The 14828-nt window shown below is 36.8% G+C and overlaps 1 protein-coding gene across 27 annotated transcripts in view; it reads left to right on the forward strand.

Moving 5' to 3' along the window:
- The window catches only part of CLASP1 (cytoplasmic linker associated protein 1), a 277667-nt gene that overhangs the window by 169660 nt on the left and 93179 nt on the right, over nt 1-14828 (forward strand). For 19 of the 27 annotated variants that reach the window (XM_063079348.1, XM_063079329.1, XM_063079319.1 and 16 more), the window contains 11 exons: nt 1928-2001; nt 3123-3215; nt 4286-4431; nt 5288-5423; nt 6467-6537; nt 7205-7264; nt 8826-8903; nt 9395-9562; nt 10176-10225; nt 11027-11197; nt 13039-13086. In XM_063079348.1, coding sequence (XP_062935418.1) covers nt 1928-2001; nt 3123-3215; nt 4286-4431; nt 5288-5423; nt 6467-6537; nt 7205-7264; nt 8826-8903; nt 9395-9562; nt 10176-10225; nt 11027-11197; nt 13039-13086 — 1095 coding nt within the window. The remainder of the gene's footprint in view (nt 1-1927; nt 2002-3122; nt 3216-4285; nt 4432-5287; nt 5424-6466; nt 6538-7204; nt 7265-8825; nt 8904-9394; nt 9563-10175; nt 10226-11026; nt 11198-13038; nt 13087-14828) is intronic. The other 8 variants (XM_063079388.1, XM_063079518.1, XM_063079539.1 and 5 more) reach the window with 1 other exon arrangement.

Consider the following 14828-nt stretch of genomic DNA (forward strand, 5'->3'; position numbering starts at 1 on the left):
CATAATAAAATTTTTAAAAAATAATAAAATAAAATGTATATGCCAACATTACATTTAGCATAGAGCAAGAGAAATGGCATCAGCTTTGAATTTAAATAAATAAATAAATAAATAAAATAAAATTTTTAAAAAAAGAAAGCCAGAGCTGAATGGGCTAAGTAAAAGCTGTGCTAAGGATTAGCATTAGAATGCTGTCTCCTGGTGGTCTTTCCTGAATTCTGGACTGGCTCTAGAATGTGGGTATCTCAACTGGATCAGCTGGCACCACGCTGACTCCTCTCCCCCAGCATCTCTGTTAGAAGAGCTGTACCCACAGCAGAGAATGAGGTTCACATCAGGGACAGGGAGGAGAAGCATTGCTTTCTTAGGTTAGTTGTCATTCTTCTGAGTTCTTTCAAATCTTTTTTCAGTGCATTTTTTTAAATTTTATTTTTTTGTTATTGGCTTAAATTCACATGACACAAAATTAATCATCTTAAAGGAAACATTTTCAGTGTTTCATCTACCTTGATCTACCTTGTAGTGTGAATCAGTACTTTGTTCCTTTCAATGGCTGACTAATCTTTCTAATCCTTTCAATTGATCTATTCTTGGATAATATCAGTTCAACAAACAAGCCTGAAAAATGTCTGTGTGATCAGACCACTGCTTTACTTCCCATCCCTTACCTGTACCCCTTCCAGAAGTCCCCACTGGGTTGTTATGTGGCAGTATCAGCCCTGTCTTCCCCCGGAGCCCTGCTCTCCTTCTTTTTCCATTTTGTTTAATATCATAGTCATGAATTTCCTGGTTGACTCCTCCTTGTCCGATTCCATGGTCTCAGGGACCGTTGTGGTCTTTGAGTCCTCTACAGTATGTGGGTACATGGTACGGTACCTTATGCAGAGGAGGTGCTCAGGACCTACCTGCTCAGTGGACTCCAATCCTTATGCTGAAACAGACACAGAGCACCACATCTCAGTAGTACGTCTTCCATTTATAGTTACCTTGTCAATGCAGTGTGACTAATCTTGATAGAGTGATGATACACGTTTACTGATACCTGGATTTGTCTTTAAAGCCCTTTATGTTTAGGTAGTCCAGCAGGACCCCAAACACCAGATACATATCTGGTAAGAAGCTCTTAGAACAGCAGTCAGACTAATCAATGTAACTCATTAACAGGGGTTACAAAGATGACCATAGACACCAATTTTGAAAATGTTATTGTGGAAAAAAAAATCTGATAAAGTGTTACCTGATTTTCATATGTGAAGTGGAATTCATATTAGTGAAAAGAAATAACTTTCTCCACATGAGAGCAATTAACTTTTAAGTACACAAAGCATCTTAAAACAACCTTTTTTTTTTTTTCTGTGGCTGGTAAGTACAAGGTCTTAGAACAACTTTGTGGGGAAACTTGCAACTGATGCTTAAATGGAAAATTGACATAGTTATCATGAGTTCAAGGGAATGGAAATGTTTTGAGAATAATATAAAGTTAACATGAAACTTAAATTTTTTAGAACTTATTTGAATATTTTACAAATTTGTTATGTTGGAGTCTCAATAAAACATAATCTAATTTATACCTTGAAGAATTAAATTTTCTGTTATATCTGCTTGTTAGGAATCTTTTAAAAGATTCATATATCAATACAATATAAATTATCTAAATCTTTTGAAACCCAGATTTTCCCTGCTTAAACAAGTAGTCTAAGTGACCTTAAGCTAATGTATATAGCATTGTTAGAAGTACATCTTCATCTTGAATTAAGTCAGTAAAGTTTGCCAATTCCATGACACTTACATTTATATGAAGCCTTTTAAAAAATATTTCTAAGTCTTCCAAAATGTAATTTTGATTGTGTATATTCAGACTTCTCCAATGTATGTTTTATACATTGTTGCACATTGTTTACATTTTAAAAATTAATCTTTTTTACAGCTGCAAAAGAAGGAGCTGGCGCTGTTGATGAGGAGGACTTTATTAAAGCGTTTGATGATGTACCTGTAGTACAGGTGAGTGAGGATATTTGAGTATGAATCAAAACAAGGGTAGACTTATTCTTCACATTGCTATATGCAGAGTTCTTTACTAGGTCAGGTAACTTTAACTATCAAGACTACAGGAGATCTGAGATACAGACTAGAAAATGTTGGACCCTTTCATAGCTGTAATGAAGAGCCAAAATCAAGGCCCAAGATTATCTTTCAGTAAGAACAAGAGAGAGGTTGATTGCTTTAGTATTGAGTTGATGGGTCAGGTCACATAAAAGAGAAAGAATAGATGATTGGGTTAAATCGGAGAATAAAGAAAGGAATTCAGGGATTTTTCTTAGAAAAAATTTGTAAATTTGAAGGATTTTGGTGTCTGAAAAGCTATAGAGAATGGTTTAATAAAAGCTTAGATTATACCATCTTTGATGCTTCACTTAATTACCTAACAGATAAAGCAAAGATTATTTATAAAAGTTGGGATACAGTCACACATCTCTGACTGCTTCATGCCTCAGTATCTCCTGTTGTTCATTGGGCTAACCCTTTTTCTCAGCCTACATTGACTGCTGTGCTTGGGATTCCCACAGCATTTATTGTCTGTTACTTACAACTCTCCTTGCCACCTCGGTTGCCATATGTATATAGATATGTGACAAGCATCTGGGGCTTGGGTTCATCCTTAAGTACTTGGCCTTCCCAACACGCATCGTTCTTGGTTGATTATACCTTACCTGTCTTTATAAGCAAGATGTAAGGATAAATGAAGTAGGTTTTAAAGTATTTAAAATTACAGGTATAATGTGATCTTATAAATAATACTAAACAATAATAAATGACGTATGCATCACTGACTGTTTCCTGGTAGGCTTCTTTCTCTTCCTTTTGTACATGAAAGCATCCGTTAAGTTTATAGTAAAACCATGTTTGAGGCAAGGGTTATTCACACATAGCAGCAAATCTAGGGGTACACATTCAAACTCATTCTCAGACAAACCTGTCTAGATATTTTCCCATAGGTACTTCTTAAAAATGAAATCATTTTATTTATTTTATAAATGCTCTTGACTGCATGTGATTAAGAAATAATCTTTGTTTATTGTGCAGATGTTCTTATATTAATTGTAAATTAATTTTGCTTGCAGATTTATTCCAGCCGAGACCTTGAGGAATCCATAAACAAAATTAGGGAAATATTATCTGATGACAAGCATGATTGGGAGCAGAGAGTAAATGCTGTAAGCCATTGACTTCATGTGACTATATTTTCGTTAGACTTATTTAAGTATTCCTAATACTTATGAAATTGGAGGATAGCTCTAATGAATTTTAGAGAGTACATACTTTAAATATAAATTAACTAACTATATTTACCCTTTACCTTTTTAGTAGAGTACCTTATTTCTATTTCTATTTTTAAAACACACCAACTTACCTTTTTGTGTATCTCCTATTCTTTTAAAAAAGACCTAACTGGAATGTCTGGTGACGGCCTCCACTCTCGCTTAGTAAATATTTAATTTTGTAATTGTTTGCCAGTAAAATGGCTTTTTAGTGTCATTTTCAAAGTCTGTTCCTAAATATTCTTTTCTTTCTACATATCACTTGATAGAAAATTGTGTCTCCTCTATTTTTAAAAGTGGATATAATCAGTAGGCTGAACATTAAAGTGAGGGTCTGTTGTATCTGTGGAAAGCTTATTTACATTGGTTGGCCCAGAAGAAGAGAGGTGGTAAAATTGCTATTATTGTTATTCTGTTTCAAATTCAGGGCTGACCAGTTAGCTCAGTTGGTTAGAGTGCAGTGTTGTAACACCCAGGTCACAGGTTCAGATCCCGGTACCAGCCAGCCACAAAAAAAAAAAAAAAAAAAACTTGCCAGTTAATAATGATGCAGTGGAAGATAGATAATATAGAAACACTCTAGAAATGCTTCTTCCTTTGATTCATTAAATAAATGGAAGTTGCAGTGGTGTTTGGGGAAAGGTAAGCTTAGGGCCAGATTTTTACAAGCCAAAATGAAGGTTTTTAGTTATTTATAATTAGTACTATAGAATCTATAAATACACTAAGATTTTCCAATTTTTAAAAACACGTTTTGTTGAAATTGCAATATTTTTATCATAAATACTGCATTTTAAAAATTATTTGGTCTTGTAATATACAGTGTGTTAGCTAGTATTTAAGTGGCTGAATTCTCTTGGGAAAATTTTTTTTAATGTTGATCTTTTTTATATTTGATGGCTTCTCTTATATATTCAGTGTTAAGAATTGTTTTGTATATCTCTGGATTTTCTCTATCCCTTTAGCTAAAAAAGATTAGATCTTTACTTTTGGCCGGTGCTGCTGAGTATGATAACTTCTTTCAACATTTGCGTCTTTTGGACGGAGCTTTTAAACTCTCTGCTAAGGATCTGCGGTCTCAGGTGGTGCGGGAGGCTTGCATCACGTTGGGGTAAGGACTGCAATGCTCTGCATTCTCATTCACCATAAAGTAGTCTCACCACAGAGTTTCAGAGATGGCTAGTTGAACATGACAGCTGGGTCTCTTTATCATATCTTCTGACTAGTCTCCGAGACCCATTCCAGTTAACTCTTCTGTCAGTACTTATACAGTACATGTTTCCTGCCAGTTATGTAAAGCGTGACAGAGTTTAAATTTTATTTATAGCTCTGAGTCCTCTATTTTAAACTTGAAGCAGTTATTAATAATATGGAAAATTGAAATGTTATAAAATTCTGTTTCTCAAATATTTCATTTATTTTCGCTGGCAGGATATAGTATGATTGTCAGGATGTTTGTTTGTTTCTGAGTTAAAGTCATGTACTGCCATAAAATTTTATCCAGCTAAACCCGTATCAGAGATCAAAGCTAAAACTTTGTGGTAGAGTGTATTTCAGAATATCAAAGCAGCAGAGCTCAAATGTGGCATTTGCAACTGTTTATAGAGTTTTGGGTGCTGTTAGATATTGAAGCCTGAATATTTTATGTTAAACATGAAAGAGCAAAAGAAAAAAGGGGCGATGGAGCTTTTTCATATTTATGTTTTATTATTATATGAGAATTTTTTTGCTATTTTAAGGCTAATTAGTTAGAAATGGTTAAGAAAGAACTCTTGGGCTAATGTCTATTTGCCAAATTCTTTACCTGCACACTGGAAATATTTTTAAAGTTTAAAGTATCTTACTTAGACCCTCGCCCTTTATCCCTAGAACACTTTAAATTGAAGCCTCTAAAAGGTTAAGCAGTTTATATGCTTGGCTGTTTGTAAGAAATATAACTAAAGTCCAGTATTCATTTCTTATTGTAGGCATCTGTCATCAGTTCTGGGGAATAAGTTTGACCATGGAGCTGAAGCCATTATGCCAACTATCTTTAATTTAATTCCAAATAGTGCCAAAATTATGGCCACGTCTGGTGTTGTAGCTGTTAGGTTAATCATTCGGGTAAGTATGTAGAAGGGCCATATATAAAATAAGCAATTAGTAAATATTGATGGCTGATAAGAAATATTAGAGGCATTTTTTATTACACTGATTATATATAGTTGGAATCATGTTCTTAATCATCTTTTTTCCCCCATTTAATTCTAGCATATGAGCTTTTTACAATTTTTTGTATGAATTGTGGGTATGGTATATAATTACTGAAGTATTGATCATTGACTTACCATTGGTTTTAAATATTTGAACATCTGCATCTGCTTTGGAGTTTGTATTGTGTTCTTGTCTCTCAGATGTTACTCCTATTCTTCCCCCCTTAATCCTAGTCCTTCCATTTAAGGTACTTGTGCTTGTGGTTTTGCTATTCATCCTAAACTTGTATTTAATTAACTGCACATAAGCACAGAAACAAAATGTTCTCTTCAGTTAAGTTTTCTTTGAATGTATTTATTTAAATTTAAATAATTATCCAAATAATTTATGCACAAGTTTTCAGTAAAACCTAATAGTTCACAAAGGCTTAAAATAAGAGTTTTCCACAGTACCTCCTTTCCACCTTCAAGTTCTTTTTCCCCAGAGGCAACTCTTGAAACTTTGGAGCTTGATGATGTTGACTAAAATCTATCCAGAATATTCTTGATTATTGTGGGTTACTTACTTTGTATTACTTGTAGTTCTTACTGTTTCTGTACTGCCTACTTCAAATATTAAACCCAAAGTCATTATTGGACATTTCCTTTGAAATGGTATCAAATATATTGATCTGATGATTCCTTTTGAACCTAGTCAGATGTGTACCACTCAGATCATTTACACCTCATACTGGTGATTGTTTTGATTTTACACTTATAATTTATATATCGTCATGTTGCCTGTTCTTGGCTCCATAAATTTTGTTATGGCCTTTGGCAATATTTAGTGAAATTCTTTTTTCTTTTTAAACTTGATTGACATTCTAATCTGAATATAAGTAGATTAGTAAGGTAGTGTTTTGTTTTGTTTTGTATTTACAAGTGTTCATCTCTGTTTTTTGTTCTTCTCAACAGCACACACACATCCCTAGGCTAATACCTGTCATAACAAGCAACTGTACCTCTAAGTCTGTAGCAGTTAGAAGGTAAATTTTAAAGAGTTTCCTCATTTTTGTTTGTTTTCTTAATAGAAGGTACTTGGCATAGAGTCTGGGACACATAGTAAGCACTCACTTAATGATATTATTATTACTTTTTAAAAAATTCCTATATTTATCATTACACAATGTAATCATTTTTTGCGGCCCTGTACCAATTTCTCACTATCTCCACCCCTCGTTATTTTTGAATTGTTTAAAAACCAAAACAAACTCTAAATCTCCCTCCATGGATAAAATTTCATGTTTTAAATGTTTAATATTATTTAAGATTACTAGGAGAGAAAGATTCTGATTCAGTAATGTATATTGATTTTCTGTGCTTGGGTAAATTTTGTATTAACATGTTATTTAGGATAGTATAAAACTAGATGACAATGACAGGCCCTTTCAGTAATGTTGCCATGAATCTCAAGTTTCTGATTGGAGGGAAACTCTTGTAACCTGTCCCTGTGGTCACAATAGGTGCTTAATTACTTCATTTGCTTTGGTTTTCAGTCAGTTCTGATTTCTCTCTTATGTTCCGTTTTTGTGATCATAAAAATTAGAATAAATTTACCAGTTATAAAGAGTAGTGTTGAGTCACTTAAAAAATGTTATTTCATTTTCTCTAACATACACATTAATATGTTATATATTTCTTAACACTTTTCAGGCGCTGTTTTGAATTTTTAGATTTGCTTTTACAAGAATGGCAGACACATTCACTGGAACGGTGAGCATCCGATTTGAAATTGTTTTTTCCTCTGAAATGAGATCAAATTCCTAGTGAGTGGTCTAACCCACATTCTATAAGAAACGAAGGAATCTGAGCATTTGTTTCCGTGACTACTTCTGTTTTCACTGATGTGAGCCCCTACTATTGGCAGAAGCTTTTAGTGAATTTCACCAGTTTAGTGTGCCCAGAGATGAAGGCAGATGTGTACTATGACAACCAAGTCAGGATGACTCACCCTGCCCACAACATTGGTAACAGTGCCAATGAGGGGAATGTTTAAAGCTGCTCTTAGTAGGCAGGGTGTCTCAAGTCCTTAAAGGAAGTTTGGTCATTTGAAAGTTTTGGTTTTTTTTCTCCTGCTGTATAAGAGTCAGCAGTTCTCTCTTTATTCATGTTGGCATATGGTGATTTTCACATCATCATGATAAAAAGTAGAATTGTGGCAGAATTCTTGAAGAAGCGTGTCTCTATTAATTTTGAGATTCCTTCTTTCATATTTTTAGTTCCTGTCAACTTATAGGTGCCTCTTGTTTTTTCTGAGTTAAATTTGGAGACAACAGATGATGATGTTGTGCCACACACTTTTTAATGATGCATTGCATAGTTTGTGAAGAACTTTACAACGTTAAATATTTGATTAGTAGTGGAATTTTAAGTAGTAGGAGTTCCATTCCAGGCTGCAGTGGTCAGAGATGAAACAAAGCCAAGCTTCCCAGAGGTAAAATTTCATCTGAAAATAAATATATCTACGTTTTTTCAGTACTTTCCTGTTCTTTAATTTCTTGGGTATTATATTCTATTTGGTGGTGGTTTTGGAATATAGAGGTGGAAAGTGGAATGAGGGATTTAATGTGGGCACAGGTGAGCAGAACAGAAAAGCCTGAAGACCCAGATGTAGCCTCATGTGTTCACTCACCTCCTCGCTCTGCCTGCCGCTTAGCAGGTCTTCACTAAGGACTTATTGAAGGTATGAAGGAGTGAGGCAAGGACTTTGAAGGGTTTGGTCAAATTGGTCACTAGTCTTTGTTGTCCGAACTTGTTGAAACTATTCATTCCAGTCATTTCCCTTCTCTTAAAACTAAAAAATTCAGCAAGATATTTTAGTAGGTGAACTTGAAAAAATGTTATTTCATTATAGAAATGTGATTCAGACAGCCTATTTAGTATTAAATTGATTATCTCATTATAATTTCCAGAGAAACTAGTTCTGACCATGGAAAAACAGTGTTTTGTTATTCAAGTTTATAAAAGATTGAACTAAATAAATAAGTATGGCTTGAAAAAAATCAGCTGTTTTGTAAAAAATCACACAAGAGATCAGGGTTATCACAGTTCTTAGATGTGGGTGGGTTGGGGCTGGGAATAGGGTATTAGGACAGGATTAGAAGTTAAAGGACCTGAAAGAGTATTCTGATCTAAGCTATGTGTTAATTGACTCACCTTGGCATAGAGGCTCTAAGTTCCATGTTGCCATTTTGAAGTTATTTCTCATAACTGATTTCATCTGCATAAAACCATACATTTATGATTGTTATTGCTTTCTTTTCTAAATACCTAGGCACATATCAGTATTAGCTGAAACAATAAAGAAAGGAATACATGATGCCGATTCTGAAGCAAGGATAGAAGCCAGAAAGTAAGTTTTTATTGTATACTACTTTTTTTATTAACCACTTTTTATTTCTCATGCATTGTGTGGTTTGCCTTATTGAAAATTCATTAAGTTACTTGAACATATTTTGTTAATCGTGACTTTTAAATATGACCCCCAAAGGCTATTTCAGAATATTTCTCTAGTTTTTTGTTTAGGAGGTTGACTGAGTGATATTATTTGAATATAAACTGTACTTAAGAATACCACAGAATGCTCATTTTTAAATTTATGAGGAATTATCACATACGAAAGTTAAGTAGCTTGCCCAGTGTCAAAAAGCCAGTAAGTTGTGGGGCCAGAATTCATGCCAGGCTGCCTTTGTTCACCCTCTCTTCCTTATACCATGTTACTAACTGTCAGAGGGTAAACTGAAGATTCTAGTCCTTGAAAATGTTATGTGGTATACTCCAGAGCTCTGCGAAAGACCTGTTAGGATCCACAGACTAGCCCAGGAATTTGTGTGTTTTCCCTAGATGTTATTGGGGTTTCCACAGTCACTTCAGCCGAGAAGCAGAGCATTTATACCACACCTTGGAGTCCTCCTACCAGAAAGCCCTGCAGTCACATTTGAAGAACTCGGACAGCATAGTGTCTCTGCCTCAATCTGACCGCTCGTCTTCTAGTTCTCAAGAGAGTCTGAAGTAAGCAATTCAGCCTTGCTTTTCATTACTCTGAGATTTTACATTTAAAAGTTTGCTGCATGAAAACACAAATTCCAGCTGTGTTTTTACATGGGTGTGCCTATTATAACTCAGATTCTTACTTCAAGTAGATTCTGGTACATGAGGAATGGTAAGAAATAGGTGGCCTTGGTCTCTGCCATAAGTGGTTTTCAGTTAAATTTATGTGGCAGCCCTAGAATATAGCTTTAGAACCACATGAGTGAATTATAGAGTAGCGGGAACATTAATGCTTCAGAGCGTCTTCTAAGAGGAGGGAAGTGTCAGCCTGGAGACAAGTTTGCGTAGGGAGGGTATTCAAAGTTTAGGCCTTAGTGTGGTATCATCTTTGCTCTGTATTTCTAATTTCTGCCTCTAGTTTCTATTTTCCTCTCCATGTTTGAAAGGTAGTCCAATATATAATGCCAAAGCTTTGTCAGAAATTAAGCGCTTATTGTGGTCCAAATTGCCTGAAAAATTGTGAAAACTCTAAAATAATTCTTTATTATCATAATTTCCTGTTGTAGTTTGTACTCATGTTAATGCAGATAAAATGCACATTTGATAATAAACAGATATGTACCTTTATTTTTAGTCGGCCACTCCCTGCCAAAAGAAGTCCTACTGGAAGTACCACATCTAGAGGTAAGACTAGCAGCCACGGAGCAGGCCTGCTTCTCAGCCTCAGGTCAGCCTCGGAGGCGGGGGGCGAGGGGTTGCAGCTCCAAGAGGCTGCTCAGGTGCAGGAAGCCAGTCCAGTGGCCTGCTCTCAGTTCCTTCTCAGTGTGAGTAGTGTGCTGCTGTGCTGGCTCCTCTGTCCGCAGCAGAGTGCCGTTTTGCCAGGGGTCGTTCACTGCCAAGGACACTGTCAGGATGACAGGCAGACAGAGATTAAGCTCTGTGACCTTTTGTCCCCCACCTCCTTCCAGCATGTTGATTCTGCCACAAATAGTGCTGCTCCTTTCTCTGATCGCTTGGTAAGAGAATGCAAACAACTGGTGATGTTTTGAGCAGCAGTAGGAGCAGCTTGGTGGCCGTCAGAGGTGGGAGGGTGGCATGTGTCCAGGAGGGGCTCTGTAAGTGAGAGCCCACTGCACACTTATGCCACAGCATGAGGAGGCTGGCCAGGCAGGAACATTTGTCATGATTGCACTTCTCCTCATAGGAACCAGAAATATGGTCCATTTCTTTGGGGTTTATAGTCTTTGAGTACAAGAAAACATATGTAATAGATATGTTACAGTTGAGGTCACTTTTAGTTCCCTTCAAGCATTGCCTGAACTCTGTCTTCAGTGACCACCAGAAACTTGGTCAGTCCTGTGTGCTCCAATATTTGTTAAAACTTGGTATTTGTTTTCAAGAAAAGCAAAATAACATCAAGTTTTAACAATGTATGTTTAAAATTTTATGTAGTCCTTACTAATCTTTCCTCCTTCACCACTAAAGCTTCTACAGTTAGTACCAAATCTGTGTCAACGACTGGGTCCCTGCAGCGGTCTCGAAGTGATATTGATGTGAATGCAGCAGCCAGTGCCAAATCCAAAGTCTCCTCATCTTCGGGAGCGGCTCCTTTCAGCTCTGCAGCGGCTTTGCCTCCAGGGTCATATGCATCCTTAGGTAACCACACCCTCTGCCACCCCTCCCTCCCATTCTTCTGGTCCAGAGGACGCTTACCCTTAGCTAATTACAAAAAACCATAATTGAGGGAATTCTCACTGTTGGAGGGCTGATTTTTAAGCGTAGGTAGCTTTGTACACTTACTGCCGGCTAACAGCCACCCTCTGGTGAGTTCCTTTCTCTGGAGCACCATCCTTTTTAGTGATGAGTAAGTACACTTGTGCTTGTTAGGGTGTGGGGCACTGAGCCCATCCGCCCTTAGCTCTCTTCCTCCTCCTTCGTGGCAAGCTTAGTACCTAAGCCACCTCCCATAGCTCCAAAGCTGGAGATTTTCTCCCCTCCTGACACTGGTGGGAGCAGAGCCAGAATGGTTCGGTGAGGGGGTAGTTACCAGATCATTGTGTTTCTCAATTTGAGAATATGACCAGAGTAGGGGAGGCGCTGTGGCTGGGGCGAGTGACAGGAGACTCTAATGGAATGTGATGGATTCCTTAACCAACATTCCTTAACCCACACCAGTACAAGAGTGTTGTCCTTCCATGTGTCACTTAGGTACAAGCTGTCACTCTAATGATTGCCCAAAAGATTTTTTTAAAATTATTTTCAAAGATTATAATATGTGACATAATGGTGGGTCAATTGCTCATTTTTTCATCAGACACTTAACACCTACTATGTGTAAGGCTTATCATTTATTTCATTTTATTTTTATGGAGACCAAGTTATCCAAAGTCAAAATCTGTGGACTTAGCTGGATTGGTTTTATTTTGGACTTCAAGGAAATGAATAAAATTTAAACTTCATGAAATACTGAGACAATTACTTATGTGGCTTACAAGTGAATTCCAAAGTCACTTCTAGAATGAATGTTCTGAAAATGGTTTGAGCTTTGGAAGCACAGTGAGAGAACAGCACCTAGGGAAGGTTCCTGGGTCAGCCGTTCATTAGCTCTGTGACCTTGAGCAGGCCATGGAACCTTTGAGTCTGTTTTCCCTACCCATAAATTACTTGTAATGATAGCCACCTAACTCAGATACATGATAGGATAAATGAAATTACATAAAGGTCCTTTGTAAACTGTCCTGTAAGGTGGAAGAAAGTGTGATTGTGATGGGAACACTATTGATTTGAAGGGTATATGTTCGGGAATATTTGTTCACTCAATCTTGTTTTCTCTGTGGAAATACCTCATACACACATATATTTCCATTGGGAAGAAACCCAAAAAGAACTTTTTTTTTTTAAATATCATTATGTAGGAGCATTATGATATTATGTTGATATGTAATTACTGAGCAAGGGAGAAGTAACAACTCTTCTCCTGTGGTGAATTAGTTGTGTTAAATTTAATTCAGTTTTTAACTACTTTCCTGTGTTTCAGTACATTTGATCCACCTTTAGTATGTGTAATTAGTATTTGTTTCAGTGCTGGAAAATGAGAGTAAAAACCAGCTGTTAGAATACTCAGTAGTCTTTGGTTTTTTGTGTGTGTGTGTATTTGGGGTGTTTGAGTATGGATCCTATAGGCTTCCACCAGTGCTAATGAAAGCTCCAGGTCTTTTGGTCTGATGGTATAGAACTCACCCTTCAGAAGCACTTATGTTAAGTTTTCAGCCCAGTGTGTAACCTCTTCAAAGAACAAGACTGGAATATTCAGATTCTCTTATCAATTCCTGAGAATTCTACCTCTACTTTCCTTATTATGTACCAAAACCAAACACCAAAAAACTGAAATATAATGTAATCCTACTGAAAAGTTGTTACAGTTACTACTTACGTTAACACGTGACGTCTATGCAAAAATGTAGCATTAAAGCTGATGGTCCTTTTCCAAATTCTAGAATCCAGACACATGAGGGAAGACATGGAGTACGTAGGCCTGGACGCAGGTACCATGCGCGAGAGCTTCTGCTGCTGGACGTGTAGTTGGGATAGGTCTTGCTAGAGCTAGCTTCTCTGGGCTTCTTACTTGCCTCTGCCCTTTAGGTGACTCTTCAGTATTTTAGTTTTTAGTCCCTCCTCTCCGCACCTCCTTTCTACTAGTACTTTCTTCCAAGAAAAAGGAACTCTTACAAGGGTAAGAGTTGGCCAACACAAAAAACAACAATCACTCTTCCAACTGTGGCACTACCCTGGGTTGCCCTTTTGTGTTATTTTCCAAAGACAAAAATATGTTATACCATGCTAAGCTAATTTCAATATAAGGCACTTATTTGCTCCAGACTCTGCTTTGCTGTTGAACTGGGTTCCCTTTCAATTTTGTTTTAAATTGTACTTTTGCCTTTTTAGTAGCTAATAACATTCTGCTTTTTAATTTTTTGAATGTTACTAACTGTTCCCTGTTATCCCTTTCCTTGTTTTTTAATTTGCTTAAAGATGGTACTACCACTAAAGCGGAGGGTAAGCGGTTTGTTTCTGTGATTGAGCTGTGTCTCGCTTCCTCTGGTCCTCTGTTCTCACCGAGTGTTGCCCAGTGCCCACTGTCCTCTCCAAGGTCCCTGCATGAGATGTTGCACGCTGTTTTCCCTCCTCTCTTCTCCATCCTGTCTCCACTGGGTTTTCCCTACCCTGCCTCTATGTGACTTCTCTGCCTCTCTTGCTCAGTCTTTGTTTTGTGAATTTTGACACTGAAATATGCTGTTCGTGGTTTTTAATGCTGAGTCCACACTCGGGAGGAGCACTGATGTCACATTGTGTGCTATGTCCTCGTGGGCTGCCTGTCTTGGGTTTTATTGCTCCTGAAGCACCACCTTAGCTTTTGTTCTTTTTCTTTCCTTTCCTTTTCTTTTGTGCTTTTGTGGGCCTCTCAGGATTTGCCTGTCCTGTTTTGAAAATAAATTTCAATGTCAGTTACTCAGGTTAAAGGCTGGTAAAGATTTTCTACCAGGTAATTGAAAGAATTTTTTTTTAAAAACAACTTTTCTTTCCCCTAAAAGTACCACTGAATCATATGATGCCATTTTTATTTGTATCACTGACACATGCTCCCCATTCATTCATTTACACTCTCATTAATTCATCAGTCATGTATTAGATGCCTTTTATATGCTGTGTTCTATACTACACACCAAGGATATAGCGTGGTGAAAGAAATAGCCCTATCCAAATTTACTTTATTTTCTTTTTATGCCATTCTCAAGAAACTCTTTCTGATTTGGCATTGCCTTTTTAATTTTAGACACAGCTATTTTAGTCTAGCCCATTCCAGACATTACCATCCCTTTGCAAAGTATCAAGTTAGAAAGCATGGCAGTACTTCAAATAATTGAAATTGAGAGGAAACTTCTCTTAAGATAGTGGCTTAGATCCACCACCATTTGGGTGATGATTTAACAATTAGGAACAGCTAGTTCATTTTTATATATTATTTAGCCACCCTAAAGGGCAAGCATGCAAAGTGGACTGGGTTTAGCTCAATCTGCCCAATTTGGTTCTTTTAATCCATATGCTGCTTCCCAAGGGACTCATAAAGGAAAAAATAGGAATGGAATTTTTTTAAGGTGAACATAGTCCTAATATCAATGTTTCTCAAACTAATCTATAAGAATTACCTGGATGCTTACTAAAAAAACAGTCCTGGGTCCATCTCCTGAAGATGCTGATTAAGTTTAGAAGGATCCAGAGAATCTGA

The sequence above is a fragment of the Cynocephalus volans genome, chromosome 1 (genome assembly GCF_027409185.1).
Source record: "Cynocephalus volans isolate mCynVol1 chromosome 1, mCynVol1.pri, whole genome shotgun sequence".
Classification (NCBI taxonomy): Eukaryota; Metazoa; Chordata; class Mammalia; order Dermoptera; family Cynocephalidae; genus Cynocephalus; species Cynocephalus volans.